Here is a 20,944-nt window from a genome sequence, read left to right as displayed (position 1 = left end):
TCTCTTCCGGTGACTGACGTGTGTGAGCGGTGGTCGGGAGCGGTGACGTGTCTCGGGATCCTTTTCAGTACAGAGAGCGGCGGCTGCGAGTCAGTCAGAGGAGGGAGCCTGGAATAACCGGACCGCTCCCAGAGCACCACACCGACACCGACCATGGGCAGTGAGTATCCCCCGGGGGGAGGAGACCCCGGGCCGCTCTCACCGGCGTCAGCCTGAAATACTCGGATGGAGATAGATCTTATATTATATACAGACACTGGCAGATGGGGGCATATATATATATATATATATATATATATATATATATATATATATGGGAGCTCTATTCATATGGATGGCATCAGTTCAAACCGAACAGTGTATTAGAATGTGTACATGTCATTATATATTAAACATTCTAATGCACTATTCAGTTTGATTTGATGCCATCCATAGAGATAGAGCTCCCTCTCTCCTATTTATAAACCAATATATTGACTGATATGAGTGAAGGGAAATGTTTTTTTTTTGTTTTGCATGAATGTCTTTCTTGTTTATATTTTGGGGCTCTTAAGCTGTGTACACACTACAGGGTTTTCGTCCAATAATCGGCTCAATCAGCCAACATACGACCGCTCGTTCAAAAGTCGGGTCAGTGTGTGCAGTGACACGATGGTCGAAAGTCTGCCCAAATGGACGATTGTCGCCTTATTTGGTCGGTCGTCCCGTTTAATATTTTCATTCCAATCTCGTTTCCGCTGTGTAGTGTGTAGAAAATTCCCACCGATCCACGACAGTGAGTACAAAATTACAGTCATTGCTCACGACAACATGGCTGTAAAAAGTCGCTAAAGGGACGTCCGCTCTTCCCTTTATCGTCCTAAACAAGGCTAGTGTGTATGCAGTCCATGGACCGAGGGATCGGACCATCGATCGCATGTAAAATCTATCGGCATAAAAAGTTGGTTGAAATATCTGTAGTGTGTACCCAGCTTAAGTCTCTGGGTTCTTGGACCATTGTCTGGCTGTTGATCAGACAAGGGACGAATATAAAAATTTTACCTTAATTTCGTAACTGACATGCAGCAAGTTGACAATGCAATTTGTGTCTTGTCTTTCCTGTTATATTCTTTTAAGGTTTTCTATGTGTGCAGTAAAATGTTGGGATTATATAACCTTGTGTTTAGTTCTAAGAGATTTGCTAGAGGTTCTGCATGTCTATAAGTAGCATTCCCGAGTAGTAATGTACGTCAGCTTCTGTACAGATCAATATGCTTTGCATTGGCAGAGTTTTCTGGTGATCACACTGTACATGTAAGGACAGTGTACAAATATGTGTGTAGTTGTCCTCGGGCATAGTAATGAAGTGTATGATGTGAAGGGTTAGTATCTTATTCCAGAATCTGCTTTATAAGGTCTGAAAAATGGATTTAACGTTTAATATGATAAAATAGTTTCCCATCCATGTGTGTGGTTTTATTCCACTTCATGTAGACATTTTCAGAATTTTTTTTTGCATGAAAATTATTTCTGAATTATTTAGCATACATGGTCAGGCTAGGAAATCCACTCAGCATGAATGTCTGCAATATTAATGCCTGAATTTATTGGCTTATGCAAAATTAATTGGCCAGGCTTCTTAATAATTCGTTATACGCAGGGAAGCCTATATAAGTATTGTTTGGTTCTCTGCCCTGTACTATTTTCCACACACGTGTGATTTTAGTTTTACTTAAGCAAAATATAAATATATATATATATATATAAATTCAGATTTGCAAGTCACAATGAAAATAAATACTGTAAAGCCTTATGATTATATTATAATTAATATCATTTTATCTTTTTAACAGTCAAGTTTCTTGAAGTAATAAAGCCTTTCTGCGCAATATTGCCAGAGATCCAAAAGCCAGAACGAAAGGTACGTGTCATTTCAGTATTTTGTCCTTTCTGTTTGTCACGTTTTGTTTATGCTGTGTAAGATGAGGAACAATGTAATTGCACTTCCAGTAAACATTTCCATAGTAAGCTTGCAGGGGTTGTGTTATCTGTCTTTGTGCTGTAATTGTTTCTTTGTTTCTGTTTGCAGATCCAGTTTAAAGAAAAAGTATTATGGACAGCAATTACGCTATTTATCTTCTTAGTATGTTGTCAGGTAAGCACACAAGGATTTTATACATAAGTGTTGGAGCTGCTGTTCCTGCCGCGGTGAAGTTCTATTCTGTAATCCGGAAAAAAAACCCATTTAATGTTTGCATAGGTTTAAAGATGGGGCACTATGACCAGGGATTCCTGTTTCAGGTGTCTGCCCTGCTATGCGTTTCTGATCTGTTGTTTCATTCACTGCTTTTAGATTCCCCTCTTCGGTATAATGTCTTCAGACTCTGCAGATCCCTTTTACTGGATGAGAGTTATCTTGGCTTCCAACAGAGGTAATTTCATGATCATGTCTCCTGTGTACAAATCCAAGTATCTTGTGTATACTGTATTGTATGAGGCTATATAAGGTGCACATTAATGCCATGGACATGCTGACAAAATGATCCTTTGTAGACAACCTCTTTCCTTCCTAACTTAAAACGAGCAGAGATTTCTTGTCATTATAGCCTGGTCAGATAAATCAATTGTCCCTTGGAAGGAGTAAGGATGAATAGTTTACAGATAATATAGTAAATACACGTGACAACAAGGCAATACGGCTATTTAGTAGCGCAGTATATTACACTACGGAGAACCACCTAGTTTATCACATATCAGCATCACAGTTGCCCTGTGACCTGACATTGAGACGTTGCTTTATACAGGAGTCTGCCTCTAGTGGGGATCAGAGGAGGCTGCAGGGGAGACGTAATCTGTACTGTACCCTGAATAGTGCTCTGTATTATAGCACGAGTGATCTGATAGAAAAAGCACAAGTATATTGTATTTCTAATACAAGAACCTGTACACAGAATATGTATACAACATAAACATTCAGTACATTATACCTCTTGTACCCCAGTGGATGTGTTGGGAGTTGTAGTGTTGTGTTGTACTTTTATACCATGTACTGTCTTGTTGTTTGCCCTCTGTACAGCGCTGTGGAGGTCATGTGGCGCTCTCTAAATAAAGGTTAATAATAATTTTGATCTACAAAGCAAGTGGATACAGAGATTTCAGCTTAAAGCATTACTATAAAATGTTAGGTGGGAGAATTGACACCGTGCTCCCCTGTACCCAAAAAGACACAATAGGGACAATCTGTAGGTATACAACTACTACCCATCAGCTCTTCCATGCGCCTGGTCTGACACCTCACGTACTCGTATAAAGGGATTCTAGGGAATTTCCAATGCTGCCATATCACAGCCCGAGCTGCAATTAGGAATTTTAACCCGTATATTGTACCTTCCCTTCATATTTGCATGGTGACATGGCCTGACGGCGAGCCGTGTGACTGCATCAGGGTGAGGCATTGTGACCTTGGGGCTGTTGCCAAGTCCAGAAAGGACTGAGACTATCACAGAGCAGACAGAAGGCCCTGAGTTTGCCCTTAGCCTACACAGAGGCGTAAGAGAAAATCCCGATTAGACAGAAGGTTACTTGTTACCGTTCCCCCGCTATCCCCCTGGTTTTACCATATGTTTAAAATGCACCAACATTCAATTGCAGCTCTTGGATATGTCACCTAATATACTTTTCTGTGTTCAGGGTTTGTACATCTATGTAACTTATTATTTCTCTTATTTCACAGGTACCTTGATGGAGCTGGGTATCTCTCCTATTGTCACCTCCGGCCTCATTATGCAGCTTCTGGCTGGGGCCAAAATCATTGAGGTCGGGGACACTCCAAAGGACAGAGCCTTGTTCAACGGAGCACAGAAATGTAAGCCATACGTTGGAAGGATTTTCTGGTTGACTATATTTGTGCATGTCACGGAGAGATTTATTTAATTTTGGTTTGTAATCTGTAATTGACTTAACATGTCCTGATTTTCCTCAGTGTTTGGTATGATCATCACCATCGGTCAGGCCATTGTGTACGTCATGACTGGGATGTATGGAGACCCCTCGGAGATGGGTGCTGGCATCTGTCTGCTCATCACCATCCAGGTGAGATGTCCTGTGGGTCTGTGTGGGGGGGGGCCTGTGGGTCTGTGTGGGGGCCCTGTGGGTCTTCCATGGAATAACCATCCTTTTTCCTAATTTCTCACCCCCAGCTCTTTGTGGCCGGTTTGATTGTCTTACTTCTGGATGAGCTGCTGCAAAAGGGTTATGGTCTGGGGTCCGGTATCTCCCTCTTCATCGCTACCAACATCTGCGAGACCATTGTTTGGAAGGCCTTCAGCCCGACCACCGTGAACACTGGCAGAGGTAGGAACATGGCGCTTTCCTCAATTCATGGAGTCAATTCCTCATAGGTTAAAGGGGCCAATAAGCGCTAAATAACTTCCGTTTTACTCTACATGGTCCAACATAGACAGAATAACTTTGTTAGGATTGTAATGTGTTCTAACCTCTATGTACTGTGATGTGTCCCACCTTTAGGTACAGAGTTTGAGGGAGCCATTATCGCCCTGTTCCACCTGCTCGCCACTCGTACCGACAAGGTCCGTGCTCTCCGGGAAGCCTTTTATCGCCAGAACCTGCCCAACCTCATGAACCTGATAGCTACCATCTTTGTCTTCGCTGTGGTTATATACTTCCAGGTGTGTACCGGCTGGTCGCCAAAGATTTTAGACTGGATTTCTGCCATTTAAGTTCTTACACCTGGTGTCATTTCATTTGTTAATTTGTGTTTGAGAGTGAAGTTCTAACATTTTGTATCGCAGGGATTCAGAGTGGACCTTCCCATCAAATCCGCCCGCTACCGCGGACAGTACAACACGTACCCCATCAAATTGTTCTACACCTCCAACATCCCCATCATCCTGCAATCCGCTCTGGTCTCCAACCTGTACGTCATCTCTCAGATGCTGTCTGCCCGGTTCAGCGGGAACCTACTGGTCAACCTCTTGGGGACGTGGTCTGTAAGTATCCCCAAACCTGACCAAGGGGGTTCTTGTGTCGTTTATGGCATTTCCTCTTATTGGACACTTCTCTTTAGACAGATGAATAACTGTTGGTCATATACCCCCAAACTGACAATATGAGGCAAGTGATCTCTTATTGTTATAAATCATTTATAAATAAGATGAAGAGATCACAGGAAGTGTTGCACTTGGTTGAGTTTTACTCAACAACTCTTTTACTACAATGAGCTGTCACCTCTACACGTCATGGGGTCTGACCAGGTTTTCCTGTTTTCAGGACACTTCCACCGGGGGACCGGCTCGAGCGTACCCCGTGGGCGGGCTCTGTTACTACCTTTCTCCGCCGGAGTCGTTTGGTTCTGTGCTGGATGATCCGGTTCATGCGGTAATTTACATAGTCTTCATGCTGGGCTCCTGCGCCTTCTTCTCCAAGACCTGGATAGAAGTGTCCGGCTCTTCCGCTAAGGATGTAAGTGTCCGTCCCTGGCTGTGTGTCGCGCTGACGTCCGTTTATGGACGGTCTATGTAACTGTTGTGTACTTTCTCTGCAGGTGGCAAAGCAGCTTAAGGAGCAACAGATGGTGATGAGAGGCCACAGAGAGACCTCTATGGTGCACGAACTGAACAGGTGAGTGATTTGCGGCTTCTTATTCATACCTGCCAGCAACACGCCACGGATATGTGACTCTCGTGAGACTTGTTAGCAATCCACGTAAAGCTTAACTAAAATATACTGTGGAATTCCATTATTTATAAACCACAATATTCAGTTCCCTCCGATTAAATATGGTCTCTGGCTGACACTGGCAAGCTTTGTTATTAATTTGTGAATAAATGTCAAAATTATAACTACGTACGTAAAGCTAAGACAAAATTACAGGACACATCGCCCAACCGCTTGGTCTGTTACAGACTAGTTCTCCTTTACTTGCAGATTTTAAGCTTCCTTTTCTGTACTAAGGCAAGTAAACTGGGGGTGTGCAATACAAAACTACCAGCTCTTGTTGCAGCCTCCATTATGGTTTGTGAAATTAATGGTATAATAATGAAAAATATACTATACATAAAAGAAAAGTCTGCAAGTGCGTAAGTCAAACAAAACGTACAATTTAAAGGGCACATTCTCCAGACTAGAGCCCTGGGGTTTAAAGTATTTTTGTGAACTAGAATCTTATCCTGGCATCCCTGATGTCCGCTATGATGATACTGATGTCCGCTATGATGATACTGATGTCCGCTATGATGATACTGATGTCCGCTATGATGATACTGATGTCCGCTATGATGATACTGATGTCCGCTATGATGATACTGATGTCCGCTATGATGATACTGATGTCCGCTATGATGATACTGATGTCCGCTATGATGATACTGATGTCCGCTATGATGATACTGATGTCCGCTATGATGATAGGGTTTTTCTAAACGATGCTGCCCCATTCTTACAGTTAATCAAGGCATTGAAGATTATAAAAACTGTTATGGAGTCCTCTAACATGGGCTCTTTTCCCCTCTTCTTTAGGTACATCCCAACAGCTGCCGCCTTTGGTGGTCTCTGCATCGGGGCCCTCTCCGTCCTTGCTGACTTCTTGGGGGCCATAGGCTCGGGAACAGGTATCCTATTGGCTGTCACTATTATCTACCAGTACTTTGAGATCTTCGTCAAGGAGCAGAGCGAGGTCGGCAGTATGGGTGCGCTCCTCTTCTAACCAGTCCACAAACCTTGGATGTCGGCTGATCACGTGGTTTGGCAAACCCAACGTGGAGTGTGTATTCCAGGGACTTCAGAGAGAGTCAGACACGTCCCAGTCGGTGGTCCATTCACCCACGATGTCCTCGAACACCCTGTTTTTTGTTTAGTTTTTTTTCTTCCCCTTTTAATAGTTTTGGCCAATTTTATATAATTGTGGACTGTGTGCAAGAACTTTATTTTTTTTTTTTTCTGGAAAAATATTTTAATTTTGACTATTTTGAGCATGAATTCAAACAGGGCATCTATTTAAGTGTCGTCTCAAAGACTTCATGTCGGTTATCTCATCTGTACAGCGTTTGGAGCAGAGCTATGGGTATTATCAATTTTTTTTTCAATAAAACCTTTGAAAACAAATTGTGTTTTTCCTGCTGGGCTCGACACATAATACTCTTCTTTCACCTGGTTCTTTTACACTACAATAAGGACAACTGCATCCAAGAAATGTAAATTATCATGTATGATGCATTGTCCAGTTGGAGGTCTGTCAATTGGCGTCTGTATCGTGGCCATAGCGCCTGTATTAATGTAGCCATAACCTGAGTTTCCGATGCAGCTTTGTTAAGTTAGATGTTTGGCGGATTTCTAATTCTAACTGGCTTCCTTCCAGCAAATGCTACATTGCAAGGAATGGATAAGATTTGGTTGCAGAAGATTTGTGCTGTGTACACTAATATAAAATCCTTTATCTAGATCACTATATGGTATTGAAAGGTACTCTTAAATCCTAGGTGAGGTACGGAAGCAAAAACGTTATGTAGCGCATATAATTTTATACAGGGCCGTCCATAAGTGTCTGAATTTGTCGGGTACACTTTACCTGCCCAGTAGCCGGCACTGTGGTTTTGGTACCTTGGACAGAACGAGATTGCGCTTTGTCTAAGATCACATAGAGCGGGCTCTATGATCCAGGATCTACAGCACATCCGGAGCGCTACATAAATCTGTTCTAGTTGTAAGGAAACGCATGCGTTCTAGATCTGTAGACCTGTGGTTCACAATATGGTGTGAGGTTCGTATAATATATATGTGTAATATATACACTGTATTTACCTGCACCTAACATGCAACATCAATCCCAAGAATGATACTTTGGTGCTTTGAAGTGAATCCTTGATAATAAAAGAAGTGATTGTTACCCTTAAAATGTCCTGAATAGCACAATTGGTCACTTTAACAGGAGATTGCTGCATGTGTGAGCGCTCAACCCAGCCAGTTATATTGGTGTAGATCTGAGAGTCACCAACTGGGGCCAAACAGGCAGATTTATTCCAATTTTTCTCAGTTGGAGCAACTTTAACATCCAACCCCATCGTTAGAGCCAGCAGTAGCCCCATGGGAATACACACATGTAATATGCATGTTGCGGGATAATTATTCCACCTGTATACTGACAGCTGGACGCACGCAGCCTATGTATTACATGTGTGTCTAAATCTACACGGCTGATCTCTTAACTTGATGCCCCCAATTTAATAATCTGAATTAATCTACACTCCACGTTTGCTTTTGGGATGTCCTGTTTGGTGTTCTTGGAATTCAGACACTTGTGAGTTTATTGGATTATAGTGAAATAAATTATTACAAATGCACTCAGGAGAAAAGGCAGAAAAGAGAGATTAACAAAGAAGGGGGCAAAAGGAACCTTAAATAAATGAAGTTTAATAGTGTTCAGTACAATTGAAATTGTTACTATTTTGTTTGGCTTTATCCTATGCAAAAAGTTGACAGTACAGGTTCTCTCTGCACCGTTTGTACACAATATTCCTAGTTCTAGCATTGCAGACTGATGAATATTGTGACCTGTGGAAGTACCAGCGGATGTCTCCTGCTCATGGCGACAGCCCTTTATACTAAAATATTATATATCACACAGCTCTGTATAATATACCGTGTCTAGGCTCCTCTTGTAGTCCCCCCCCCCCCCCCCCTTACAGATTGGAGTGGATTATCAATGTCACAGTATGAGAAGTAGGGATTTCTGAAGTCATTGAACACAGGATCTGTTCAATTTTACAAACCTATATTAGGGTCGTGAGCTACATTTAATTTTTCTCATTCATAATCATCGTAAGTTTGTATTCTTCTGTCATCGGTAAAATAGGGTCATTGTAACCCAAGTGGAGAGTTTAAGGACTGAAGCTGTAAAACTAATAAAAATGCTGTGTTTTTAAAGAATCTGTCGTTAAGAATTGTTTTGCATTCTGTATTTTTAAACATGGGAAACGTTCCCGTAATCCGTATTGCACAATAAAATGTTACGTTCATGTTTTCCTCTCCATCGTGTTGGTTTGGATCTGTACGGGCATTTCTACGTTTCCACTTGAGCTTTGCACAATCTGTGGGTCTCACGTGGTCACATATCATGTACTCTTCAATAAATACCACACAGATATCTTACATTATATACCTTACCTTACAGAATGTCATCATTTCACCGCATATCTACAGCAGGCAGCCTATAATGACAGATGGTTTGTTAAATTTGTTTTCTTGTAAGAGATTAATAAACTGTTAGAGGAGATTATTATGCAAACCCCTATTATGTGTATTTTATCCATTCTTAAAGTCTATCTGTCACCTGTGCACGGTGGAGTCATCCAGTTTGTGGGCTGAACTAATTAATATACATGAGAATGTAGTCTATCACTAGGAACTGACTCCTCATGAATATTAATCAGGCCTCCTGAATATTAGTCAGGCAGTCCCTCAGTGATGTCCCTGGTTCTTAGCAAACTGATTGGCTGGAAACTGTTTAAAGGACACAAAATGGATGCCGCCACGGTGTGTAGGTGACAGAGATGCATTAAAGCAGCGGTGCTGAAAACCAGTCCTTGAGAGCTGCCAACACGTCATGTTTTCAGGATTTCTGTCTGTAGAAACAGGTGGGATAATTACTGACACAGAAATAATAGATGAACTCACCTGTACACGATTAAAGAAATTCTGAAAACATGAACTGTTGGTGGTTCTTTAGGACTGAGTTCGAGCTCCTCTGCGTTAAAGGAAAATTTTACTATTATAATATTTATTACGCCCCAGCAAACATATTTATAAATACAATATGGTAACTGTGATATGTAATTTAGAAAATTTGCTGATGCCTGAAGGTCTCTTGTGAAATAATATTATTTAGTTTGGTTGCTATGGGTAAAAGACACAGCTATGGAACCTTGGAATTGTCTGGTCCACCCTTATACTTCAAACTCAATGATTTTGTGTTACTTTCAGTGCAGGTCTTAGTTCTCAGGAATGACACTGTATGCCATGTTGGGAGGGAGGTGCTTCTCTAACGGTAGACAGAGTGAGTGACAGCTTGACAAACATGCTTTGCAAAAATGCATTGTCGGGATTGGTAGATTCATACTCAGGGGCGGAGCCAGCAATGTCACAGTAGCTCAGGTGACTGCATTCTTAGCATTAATCCCTGGGTCAGATTGTCGAGATGTGGGAGGAGCTGAGAGGAAAGGTAATAATTAAATTTTTAACAGTATCAGGGTAAAAACCATGTATTATATCTTCATGGTTCATATCAGAATGTTTCAATTTAGGTATTTAGTGCTCCTTTAAGTCTTTTTATTATTATTTTAAATATGGCCTTAAATCTGCATTACCTTAATATCTGACCATAATTACTCAACTTTGAGCCTACTTTTATAGAATAACCCTAATTTACTTACACCGAAACTGGTTTTAGCAAATAAAGTGTAATTCATACAGTATATACACCAAGACCGCAATTTGCAGCCAAAATTGGTGGGACTTAATTATTTAGAAGCAGAAAGGGATAGTCATTGGCTGCAGGTAAGAACTTCACATTATATATCTAGGAAACAATCCGTAATCTTACTGGACACCCCAATAGCTTCCAGCACACATAGGATAAGTCTTCTGGTAGAGATAGAGCGTCATTATGGCCTCCAGCCACAGATCAGCTCCAGCACAGCTCCCCTAGTGTTTACACATTGTATTGCATGTTAATATGTTCTTTACCACGTAAACAAAAAGTGTTAACAATAGAATAAATGAATAACAATAGCCAGACACACATAGAAAACATATAGGTAGACCAATATAGACCAAACCTCCAATAATGCACACATATTTGGTATCCCTGTACACGTTATAATATAATATGGGATATATTTTGGGTTGAATAAGGGATAAGAGAAAATGCAAAATATTCTGTAACCTCCTGAGGTGTAAACAGGGCACCGGCCTCAGGAAGTGAAAAGGTTATTATTTATGCTAAAACTGAGATTTGTGGTAGTTTGTACAATGTGGTCACAATATGTGACCTGGTCAACTGAACAGACTGTTCATTGGTGCTCACAGTCAGCGTAATAATAACATATAGGTTATGAAGGCAAAAATGTAAATTATTACATAGATTCAATGTGAGGGGGCGACATCTCCCGCTTCCGTCTGGGAGAATGGCGCTGGACAGTGACATCATAGCCCAGCGTCGCTCTGCCAGTGGCTTCTCCTCAATGTCAGTTGGCCGGGGCTCCATATGGGAGTGTGGCTGAGGTTCTATATGGGGGTGCCTATAGCAACCAATCAGATTCTAGTTATCATTTATTTGATGCATTCTACAAAATGACAACTAGAATCTGATTGGTTGCTACAGGCAACATCTCCACTTTTCCAAACCCGCAGTTTGATAAATTTACCCCCTGGTGTACGTCTGGTGCATCTGCTAATGTTATATAGCTGGAAATATCTTGAGAAGCGTCAGACTGAAAATCTACAAGTCCATGGGCTCTTTCATGCATACGTTCAGGCCACAGAAGCATCCAAATTCGATAAAACAGTCAACTATTTTAACCTTTCCTTAATTTGGGTTCATCAGGAGTTTAAGATCATTTCAAAATAAATATTGGTGTTGAAGATTTGGGGTGGAATATAATGAATTTGCCCATATGAAAACAGTTAACATCAGCTTGTGTCACCTTCCTGATTTTTCCCCTCTAAGGGATATATACCACTTAATTTGTCTTTGCCTAAACCACATTAAGCCCTTTATACAATCAAAACTATACTGCAAAAATGATTGGAAGTACTCCAAAAACATACTGGTACGTTAATTGGCTGCAATCAAAAATTGACCCTAGGCTCTCCCTCTTTGTCTGTCTGTCTCCCTCTCGGTTTGTCTGTGTGATTGTGTGTCTATAGTAGGGAATTTAGACTGTAAGCTCCAATGGGGCAGGGACTGATGTGAATGAGTTCTCTGTACAGCGCTGCGGAATTAGTGGCGCTATATAAATAAATGATGATGATGATGATGATGAAGTGATTGAGGCCATGTTAAATAGTCTTTAACAGTGTGTAATGTTATCTTTTGAACACTAGAGGGAACTATTACATCAGGATACTGATAAAGAAATAGGAAAAGCAGAATCCAACATAGAATACAGTAAGAGAACATTACTGGCTCCATGACTGTAGTCAGCAACTATGTATTTAATTGCATTATATACATGACCAAGACATGAACTGACAGCCTATAGTAATACAGACCACATATATATATACAGCCAATTAACCTACTAGTATGTTTTTGGAGTGTCGGAGGAATGAATGAACTGAAAGAGTATATATATATATATATATATATATATATATATCGACCAATCACAATTTTTAGCGCACACTTAAATATATAACAACAATAGGAAAGACGCGTAAAGTTTCCACTAAAGTGTATTGTCGAGACGAGAACTGGATACGTTCAAAATAGAGGCATAACAATACATTTGTAACTAATATCCACACTCACTGAGCCAATCCCGTGAAAACAGGAGTAACCAACCCCAGGAAATGGCGGCAGTTGCTAAATTCTTAAAAATTAGCAAAATCGATCGCTTTCCAACACAAATAACACATGTAGTCCAATTCCCCTACTTGCATGAAATGTGTGAGGATTTTAAAGTGCTTCCTATTGGCATCATCACCGCTTATTTATATAGCGCCACTCATTCCGCAGCGCTGTACAGAGAACGCATTCACATCAGTCCCTGCCCCCATTGGAGCTTACAGTCTAAATTCCCTAACACACACACACAGACACACACACACACACACAGACAGACAGAGAGACTAGGGTAAATTTTTGATAGCAGCCAATTAACCTACCAGTATGTTTTTGGAGTGTGGGAGGAAACCGGAGCACCCGAAGGGAACCCACGCAAACACGGGGAGAACATACAAACTCCACACAGATAAGGCCATGGTCGGGAATTGAACTCATGACCCTATCGCTGTGAGGCAGAAGTGCTAACCACTGAGCCACCGTTAGGCCAGTGGCCCCAGGGCACTGTCCCTGCAGCCTCAGCCTAAATACGGCCCTACTAGCGGGAGTGGGCAAGTTAGTTCAACATTGTCACAGGTAGTACAGCTTTAAGCTCGCGCAAACAAACGAAGGACAACAAGTTGCTTTTCTCAAGGTCTGAAAATCATGCTTCACCCCCCCCCCCCCCTTTCCCCCCTATAAAGACAGTGACATTACTTCTTTATGGTTTCAACCAATCCATTACAGCTTGTTGGTACAAGGGCAGTCAGTGCTGAACTGAGATTTCCCATAAAGAATATATACTGATATACAGTATCAGCCTCTCCGGCTAGCCGTGACCTCCACAGTTTGTGTTGAAGTTTTCTATTACAGAATATATTTACGGCTTGGTATTAATACGCGGGCTGTGACAGCCTCCCTCCTCTTCTGCTCTCCTAAATCATCTTTAGTGCTATCGGCCAGTAAAAGGTTCTTATGCTGGACAACATGGACAACCTACAGGTGATGAATGGAGGTCACAGAAGACAAGTATTTCACATTCCCTCAAAATCCGCCAGCATGTGAGACACAGGTGTATCAAGATAAAGTGTACAACGACAACTTATACTGAAGTCATGTCTTCATTGCAACCCATTTGCTTCAATATTTTTTTTTGCAATAAGTGTGAATTGACTTCTGCTAGACAATTCTACATATTGTAAATACATTGCAACGTTTCTACCCATGTTCTAGTTTTTTTTTACTTTGAAATCTGCCTTGATTGTTTGTGTGGATCTTCTTTGCTGTTACTCTTCTGCTTAAAGTTGGTCGCACGCGGCCCCGTCCTTTCATTCCTAGCGCCAAATAAGATGATCCGTTTCAGGGGCAAACGCAGGATTTGTAGAGGGGGGTTTCCACACCATGCCGCCATTGGGCGTGACAATCATGTATGGGGGCGTGGCTATAATTTTAGACAGTGCTTGGCTGCTCTTCAACTCTTCCTATCCCCATAATATACATGGGCAATGCTGCGTGCAGTACTGTTAGGTGCACGCAGCTCTCCCTTTTCAAACAGAGCAGTGTGAAGCCAGGATAGGGTCCAGTCACCTCAATTATACAGTGCCCCAGGCTTGGAGGGGGGGTTTCCAGACACTAGGAACCCCCCCCTTCTTGGTTTGCCTATGCATTTCCAGTTTGTCCAATGTAGGTAATTTGCTGACTGGATATCTGAGTATACCCAAAAATAATATTTTCTGGTGGCAGACGTATATAGATAAAAACTGCGGCAGTCCCACCAGTAGTTTCGGTTGGAGTGGCATTGCAACCTCCGGGTTGTCTTCGCCTCTCACAGTATTTGCTGCATCAGGAAACTGCGCTGCAGGATGAAGGTAATGACAAAGCAAATTTTTAGCCTGATAGGAGAATCTACTGTACTAATGTCAAATGTCCCTAATGCAATCAGATCATTTGTCATCTAATTCCCTGTTGTTGAGACAGGGGGCCTGATTCATTAAGGAGAGCAAAGCAAAAAAGTAAAGGAGTAACTTTGCACCTGGGCAAAACCATGTTGCATTGGAGGAGGGGGAGGTAAATTTAAAATGTGGGGACAGATTTTTAGTTGGGGTAGGGCATGTCCTAGGTCAACTTTAAATTTCAGTGTAAAAATAAAGCTACCAAGTATTTGTGTACTACTTGAAAAAGCAGCCAGTATTTTCCTAACGTGTAAAATAATAAACTAATTTGCACCCCTTGCATTGTAACATGGTTGATCCAGGATCAAATTTACTCCTTTTTTGCCTTGCTCTCCTTAATGACTCAGGCCCAGAGTGTGGGCGTGGAACTGAAGTCCTCTCTAGAACAGGAGGCTGTGTATCTCAGGTATCAGGCCGTCACCATGGGTGTTGCTTCAATATCTAGCGACACATCAGTTGGTGATGGAGCCATGTTCACTCCACTCCCGTTGATCCTAGCACTCTAGCGTTCTAGAGGTGAATGAAGCGCCAGTTCCCCATTGTTGGCTCCTCAGAACGGACAGATCAGTGTAGTTCTCAAGTCCAAGTCTAGAAAACCATGTCCTTCACATGGGTGTTCTTCAATCCCCTACCCGAGTGGATGCAGCATGACTCTGAGATTATCAAAAGCCTCATCTGCTAAGTCTCAGAGCTATGGGGCAGGGAACAACAATAATATTATCACCATCACACTATGCAGCACTGTATTTGATGGGAGAGATTGCAGAAGCATTGTATGCTGGGAGAATGGGGCAGCATGTGAGCCTTGGGGATAACGACTGGGGGGGGGGGGGGAATTGCAAACTAACTGATCCACTATCATCATCACTCTTACTTTCAACATCTGTATTTTTATTTCTATCCATATGTATGTAAACTTTATCTGCTCCTTCTTTCTTTGTATTCCCATTAACATCATAACATTACGTTATCTTCAAAACTGGGTAATCATACATCAACTTTTTTGCCATGATTGACATTTGCTTTGTCTATACTGGAGACAACCGTAAATGCATTTCTTGCTTTTTAACCGAATGCTGCTGTTGTTGGTACTGCTCATGTTTGTGTCAACAGGAACACTACACGAGGATACTACATTATAATATTCTGATATGCAGGTGCTGCTGCTAATGAAAGAGCGGGCTTGCTCTTAAATCTTTTACCATCAACAATGCATAAGTCAGCTTGCGCTATTCTGCCTCATTTATCTCAACCATCAAGGTTAGATAGATTTCTTTTATGGCTGCTCAAAGTACCTGTACAGCACCTAAATCACTTTCCGTTTAATTGATTATCATTTTGAAAAATTAACTCTCTTATAAGCCATATTTTGGATCCGTTGTTTCTGCCACATACTTTTTTTATATTTCAGCATGTTTTAGTATTATTATTGATAGAACAAACCAAAGGATATTTGGAAGAGGGTGCGGGAACAGTTAACAATGACTGTACAATGTTGCACAATGAATAAATACAAAACACTGATACTTATGCAACTTCGCAGATTAATTATGTAATCAACAGGTGGGTTAGCCACTATCCAGTGGGCAAAAAAATGAGTAGTAATATTAATTCTGGTTCACTAATTCCAGATAAATGGTTTGAACAGAACAAAACAATGTACTTATAAACCATTGCTGCCTGTTCGAACAGAATGTCCAGGAGACTCCAATTATTGGTAATTCTCCCAGAGAACGATTACCTGCTACAAGGTGGGCAAGGACATGATGTGAATTGTATCATTAAGCTCCACCCTCATCAGTAAATATTGAGTGTCACAGTATAACAAAGTGGGTGGGGCTTGATGCAGTTGCACACACACATGATGACACATATTGCATCAAGCCCCACCCACTCCCCCTTTTCCTAGTTCGCCTACGGTAATACAAGAAAGGAATAAGAACTTTATATTGCTGATTTTTTGCTGCAAAACTCGCACAACTCTAATTCAGTCAATTCATTCCTAAGGCATGAGTTACATTTCATGAACAGTGATTCAACCCAAAATGTAAATTGTAAAAAAAAAAAAAAAAAAATTTTTAATTAAAATTCCGATAGATAAATGGTCACACTGCTGACTTTCAAATAAAACAATTAACTAAAACGAAAAACCTTCTAGTTGTCGGAAGAAATATTTCTCCCGATGTGATATAGTTAATGACTTTTCCAACGATTGACAACCCCATAAAAATGTCCCGATCAGCACGACGATTCCTGTGTACACACTATACACGGTTTACAAGATTTACCGTCAGATCTGTGCTCTTCATCTGTCATAACCATCGGCTGAAAAGATGGTGACTAGAGATCTATGGACACTGCCGTCCCTGAGTGCATACACACTGAAGGGATGGAAGGACATTGAGTGAGATTTTTAGTTTAATATATAAATCAAATGAAACAATACGATGAGCTTTGGAACGATAAACGTTCATCGTTGGAGCGTACACACTATATACTATATAGGGTCGAACGGTCATTTATCGTGTGATTGGCCCGATAATCGTCTGAACACCCTGTAGTGTGTACCCAGCCTAAGGAACATTTATATTAGTGGTAGAGCTGCACACAGATATCAGATTCTAATTGCTATTTAACATTACTATTTCCATAAATGTTCCCCATGACATTAATGGGGAAATGCTGAATATGAGACACACCACGTGGCCCGGTTATGGGGAGATAACGATGGATCGTAATTAATAGCGATGTCACCTTTCCTACTTTTATTTCTGGTGTTGGGAGGGTGGAGAAGTTTGTGAAACCCCTCACCAAGGGTAACCTCAGCTTTGTTGCGCTGGCATTGAAGAAAACCTGAGGCATTGAGGGGAAAAGAACTTTGCTGGGCTATAACCATAGATGTCATCATCATCACCATTTATTTATATAGCGCCACTGATTCCACAGCGCTGTACAGAGAACTCATTCACATCAGTCCCTGCCCCATTGGAGCTTACAATCTAAACTCCCTAATATACACACACACACACACACACACACACACACACACAAATAGAAATGTCAATTAGGTCATTCGAGTCGAGGGCCGCAACTTCATATAATGAATTAAATGCCATCAGCGGGAAGCGTCAATATGCCATCAGCCAATCAGATCGTCATCATCATCGTTTATACTTAAGACATACGTCTACTGATAGGCGTATCCGAGTATATGTCCACATCTAGTCGCATTGACATACGCTTGTCTATACCTTACCCCCCAATCCCCCCTTTCATCTCTCAAGGCTTAAGGACAGGGTCGGACTGGCCCGCCGGGGGACCGGTCTATCCACCGGTAGGCCCCGACCCTGCTTGCTCCCCTCTTTGTTGGTGGGGGGAGCAAGTAACTGAAGGGAAGGAAAAAAAACTCGCGTGAGGAGCACGGCAGACAGAAGACAGAAGAGAAGAAAGTAGCAGATAGAAAAGGTAAGTGAGGGAATGGAAGAAAGAAGGGGGACATGATGGCAGAGTAAAGGGGGACATGATGGCAGAGTGAAGGGGGACATGAAGGCAGAGTGAAAGGGGACATGATGGCAGAGTGAAGGGGGAGCATGAAGGGGGAGCATGAAGGCAGAGTGAAGGGGGACATGAAGGCAGAGTGAAGGGGGGCATGATGGCAGAGTGAAGGGGGGCATGATGGCAGAGTGAAGGAGGGCATGATGGCAGAGTGAAGGGGGACATGAAGGCAGAGTGAAGGGGGACATGAAGGCAGAGTGAAGGGGGAGCATGAAGGCAGAGTGAAGGGGGACATGAAGGCAGAGTGAAGGGGGACATGAAGGCAGAGTGAAGGGGGAGCATGAAGGCAGAGTGAAGGGGGACATGAAGGCAGAGTGAAGGGGGAGCATGAAGGGGGAGCATGAAGGCAGAGTGAAGGGGGACATGAATGCAGAGTGAAGGGGGAGCATGAAGGCAGAGTGAAGGGGGACATGAAGGCAGAGTGAAGGGGGAGCATGATGGCAGAGTGAAGGGCTAGGCATGAAGGGGCTGGAGCATGTTAGGGCTGGAGGAAGGCCTATGTATTAATTGTTGGTCCTATTGATTTAATGACAGGGCTGGTTGGAATCTTGTAAATGTACTCATTATTTTTTCCCAAATAGGGCCTTCAACATTCCAGGATCCAGACAAGCCGCAACTAAAGAAACCTGCAGGTACAGGTGGTAAAAGTGACAACAGGTAGGACAGTCTGTCAAATATTCTGAGTCTAGTGCAGGCTTAGCTAACCTGTGGCACTCCAGGTGTTGTGAAACTACAAGTCTCAGCACACCCTTCCAGCAATAATTTGCTATATATTGGCAAAGCATGCTGGGGCTTGTAGTTTCACAACACCTGGAGTGCCACAGGTTAGCCAAGCCTGGTCTAGTGGGACAATCCCGATTTATGGTGACTGTTCTGCCTAATCTAAGGGGCAGGTCAGACTGTGTACTCTTTATACACACACTGCATTCTTTATATACTACACTATGATGCTAGCTGTACTTTGTGGGCTGCCCACTCCCCCTCTAGCGTCTAGTCTCGCCTCTACGATGGCTGGCCACACCCCCTCTGGCGGGGCCCCTAGCGTTGCAATCCCCCGGTGGGCCCTTCATGCCCCAGTCCGACACTGCTTAAGGAGACACAAGGCGCTAAAAGACTATAGAAGGATGTACACATTTGTGGTACGCCATATGAAAGTGCATATCTTACACCATCAATATATCTTATATTCATACTCACAAGTATATTATAGGCAATAAACTATCCCTTACTATTAATATGGATATTTAAAGTCCTGTCAACGTACCCTCAATAAGTAAAAACAATTCCTGCAGTCTTGTAATTTACATATGGGCTCTATATATGAGTTCTTGGTAACTACTAATAACCATATAACGAACACTAGATAGTATGTTATCCCAGGTGCGTATCACCACACTGTGATGTAAGAACCAATAATGACAATATACTAATACAAGCATGAAGTCAGGATACACTGCGACTACCAACGCTGTAAATGCTGCGACTATGAATGAGTCTCCTGGGGAGGGGGTGTTATGAGGAAGAGACAAAACTAGAGGAGGTGACTGACAGATTAATAACTTGCTCCAACTGCATTTCTTACCATCTCCCCCCCCCTACCCTCCCCAAAACCATGCACCCTTCTCCAAGAAGCGTGGCAGGAGACCAGCGCGACAAAAAAAAAAATATTATCAGCCTTGTCTCTTCAACAATGATTTATTATTTGCATTTAGTTATTACAATGTGCCAGCTCCTCTCGCCTTTCTCTCTCCCCGCACCCTCCAGCACCTCTGACAGGGGGCTTGATAGCCCTGGAGTCATTTATATTTAGTCATGAGGCTAATATGATTCGGGTGCTCAGCGAGACCCCCCCCCCCCCCCCACCAACCTTTCCCTCATGCGGTATTGTTGTGTAGCCACGCTGACAGCCCTTGTTACGAAAAAAAAAAAAAACAGTAGTCGATCTTGCTTTAGCTTTTCACCATTAATCAAACTGCCCAAGGATTGCAAAGTAACACTGACAGCCCTTTATCTGCCAGAGAGAAGAGCTGGCAGATGTATTTTATTACAGACTAGTCTTCAGTGGATTTCTATTAGATGCGGTGCCGAGGGGAGTACGGGGAGGGGGGGAGTCTCGGATGGACGAGGGATGCTGAGGAGAGAGTCAATTTTTATACGGACAAGGTGCGCCTGGGAAAGTGAGGTGGCGGACGGGGAAATGGCAAAGACCAGCAGACGAGGGGAGAAGGAAGGGGATGGAGAGAAGGGAGGGGGAGGTTGGAGGTTGGTAATGGAGAACAGAAGGCTTCAGATAGATAGATCAGTCAGTCAGGCAGAGAGGTCCCAAACGGAGAGAGCTATTGTGGGTGACAGTAAGACCAATCAAAGAGGGAGTGAATCAAAAGGTACATCTTATCAGCCGTGGACCAGCTGGACGTGTTGTGCTCCAGCAGGACCCGCGGAGGGCAACAGGAATTAATCGTGCTGTCTAGCCGTGAGAAATTGTACCCACTCAGGGCTTCAAGTTCAGCTCAAGGCAGATATGATTAACCCTCTCGGGGATGGAGGGCTAAGCAACAGCATGAGAAGAGGAGCGGCGAGGCCACTAGGCCCGGAATAGTTATTCCAAGGCCCTGCAGGATGCTGGCAACCAATATGTTAAAGGACAATAAAAAAAAAATAATAAAAATAAAATAAAAAGTGTTTATACTAAAGCAATCTCTATCACCTGTAGTTATTGCCTTTCATAATCCAGGACTGTCAACCAGAAAAGAAAGCAATACACACACACAATCACCCGCCTTCTTCTCATAAACCTTTCCCTCTCTCTCTTCTCCCCCCCTCCCTTACTGCGATGGAAAGATACATAGGTAATAAGGAGGCCGATGGGAACCGGAGCTGGGGAAAAGTTTTTGAAGAACAT

At 42.4% G+C, this 20,944-nt stretch overlaps 1 protein-coding gene across 1 annotated transcript; it reads left to right on the top strand.

Annotated features, from left to right (window-relative positions):
• Nucleotides 1-8: 8 nt before the first annotated feature.
• On the top strand, nucleotides 9-7,101 carry SEC61A1 (SEC61 translocon subunit alpha 1). Its single transcript, XM_075183629.1, has 12 exons — nucleotides 9-160; nucleotides 1,833-1,900; nucleotides 2,069-2,134; nucleotides 2,333-2,411; nucleotides 3,713-3,844; nucleotides 3,962-4,071; nucleotides 4,179-4,332; nucleotides 4,507-4,667; nucleotides 4,791-4,988; nucleotides 5,269-5,460; nucleotides 5,543-5,619; nucleotides 6,517-7,101. The coding sequence occupies exons 1-12, from the start codon at nucleotides 154-156 to the stop codon at nucleotides 6,701-6,703; spliced, it is 1,431 nt and encodes a 476-aa protein (XP_075039730.1). The 5' UTR covers nucleotides 9-153; the 3' UTR covers nucleotides 6,704-7,101.
• The last annotated feature ends 13,843 nt before the right edge of the window (nucleotides 7,102-20,944 follow it).

Source organism: Mixophyes fleayi, chromosome 8 (genome assembly GCF_038048845.1).
Source record: "Mixophyes fleayi isolate aMixFle1 chromosome 8, aMixFle1.hap1, whole genome shotgun sequence".
NCBI lineage: Eukaryota > Metazoa > Chordata > Amphibia > Anura > Limnodynastidae > Mixophyes > Mixophyes fleayi.
The sequence above is the reverse complement of the archived record's forward strand: the minus strand, read 5'-3'. Positions and strand labels throughout refer to the sequence as shown.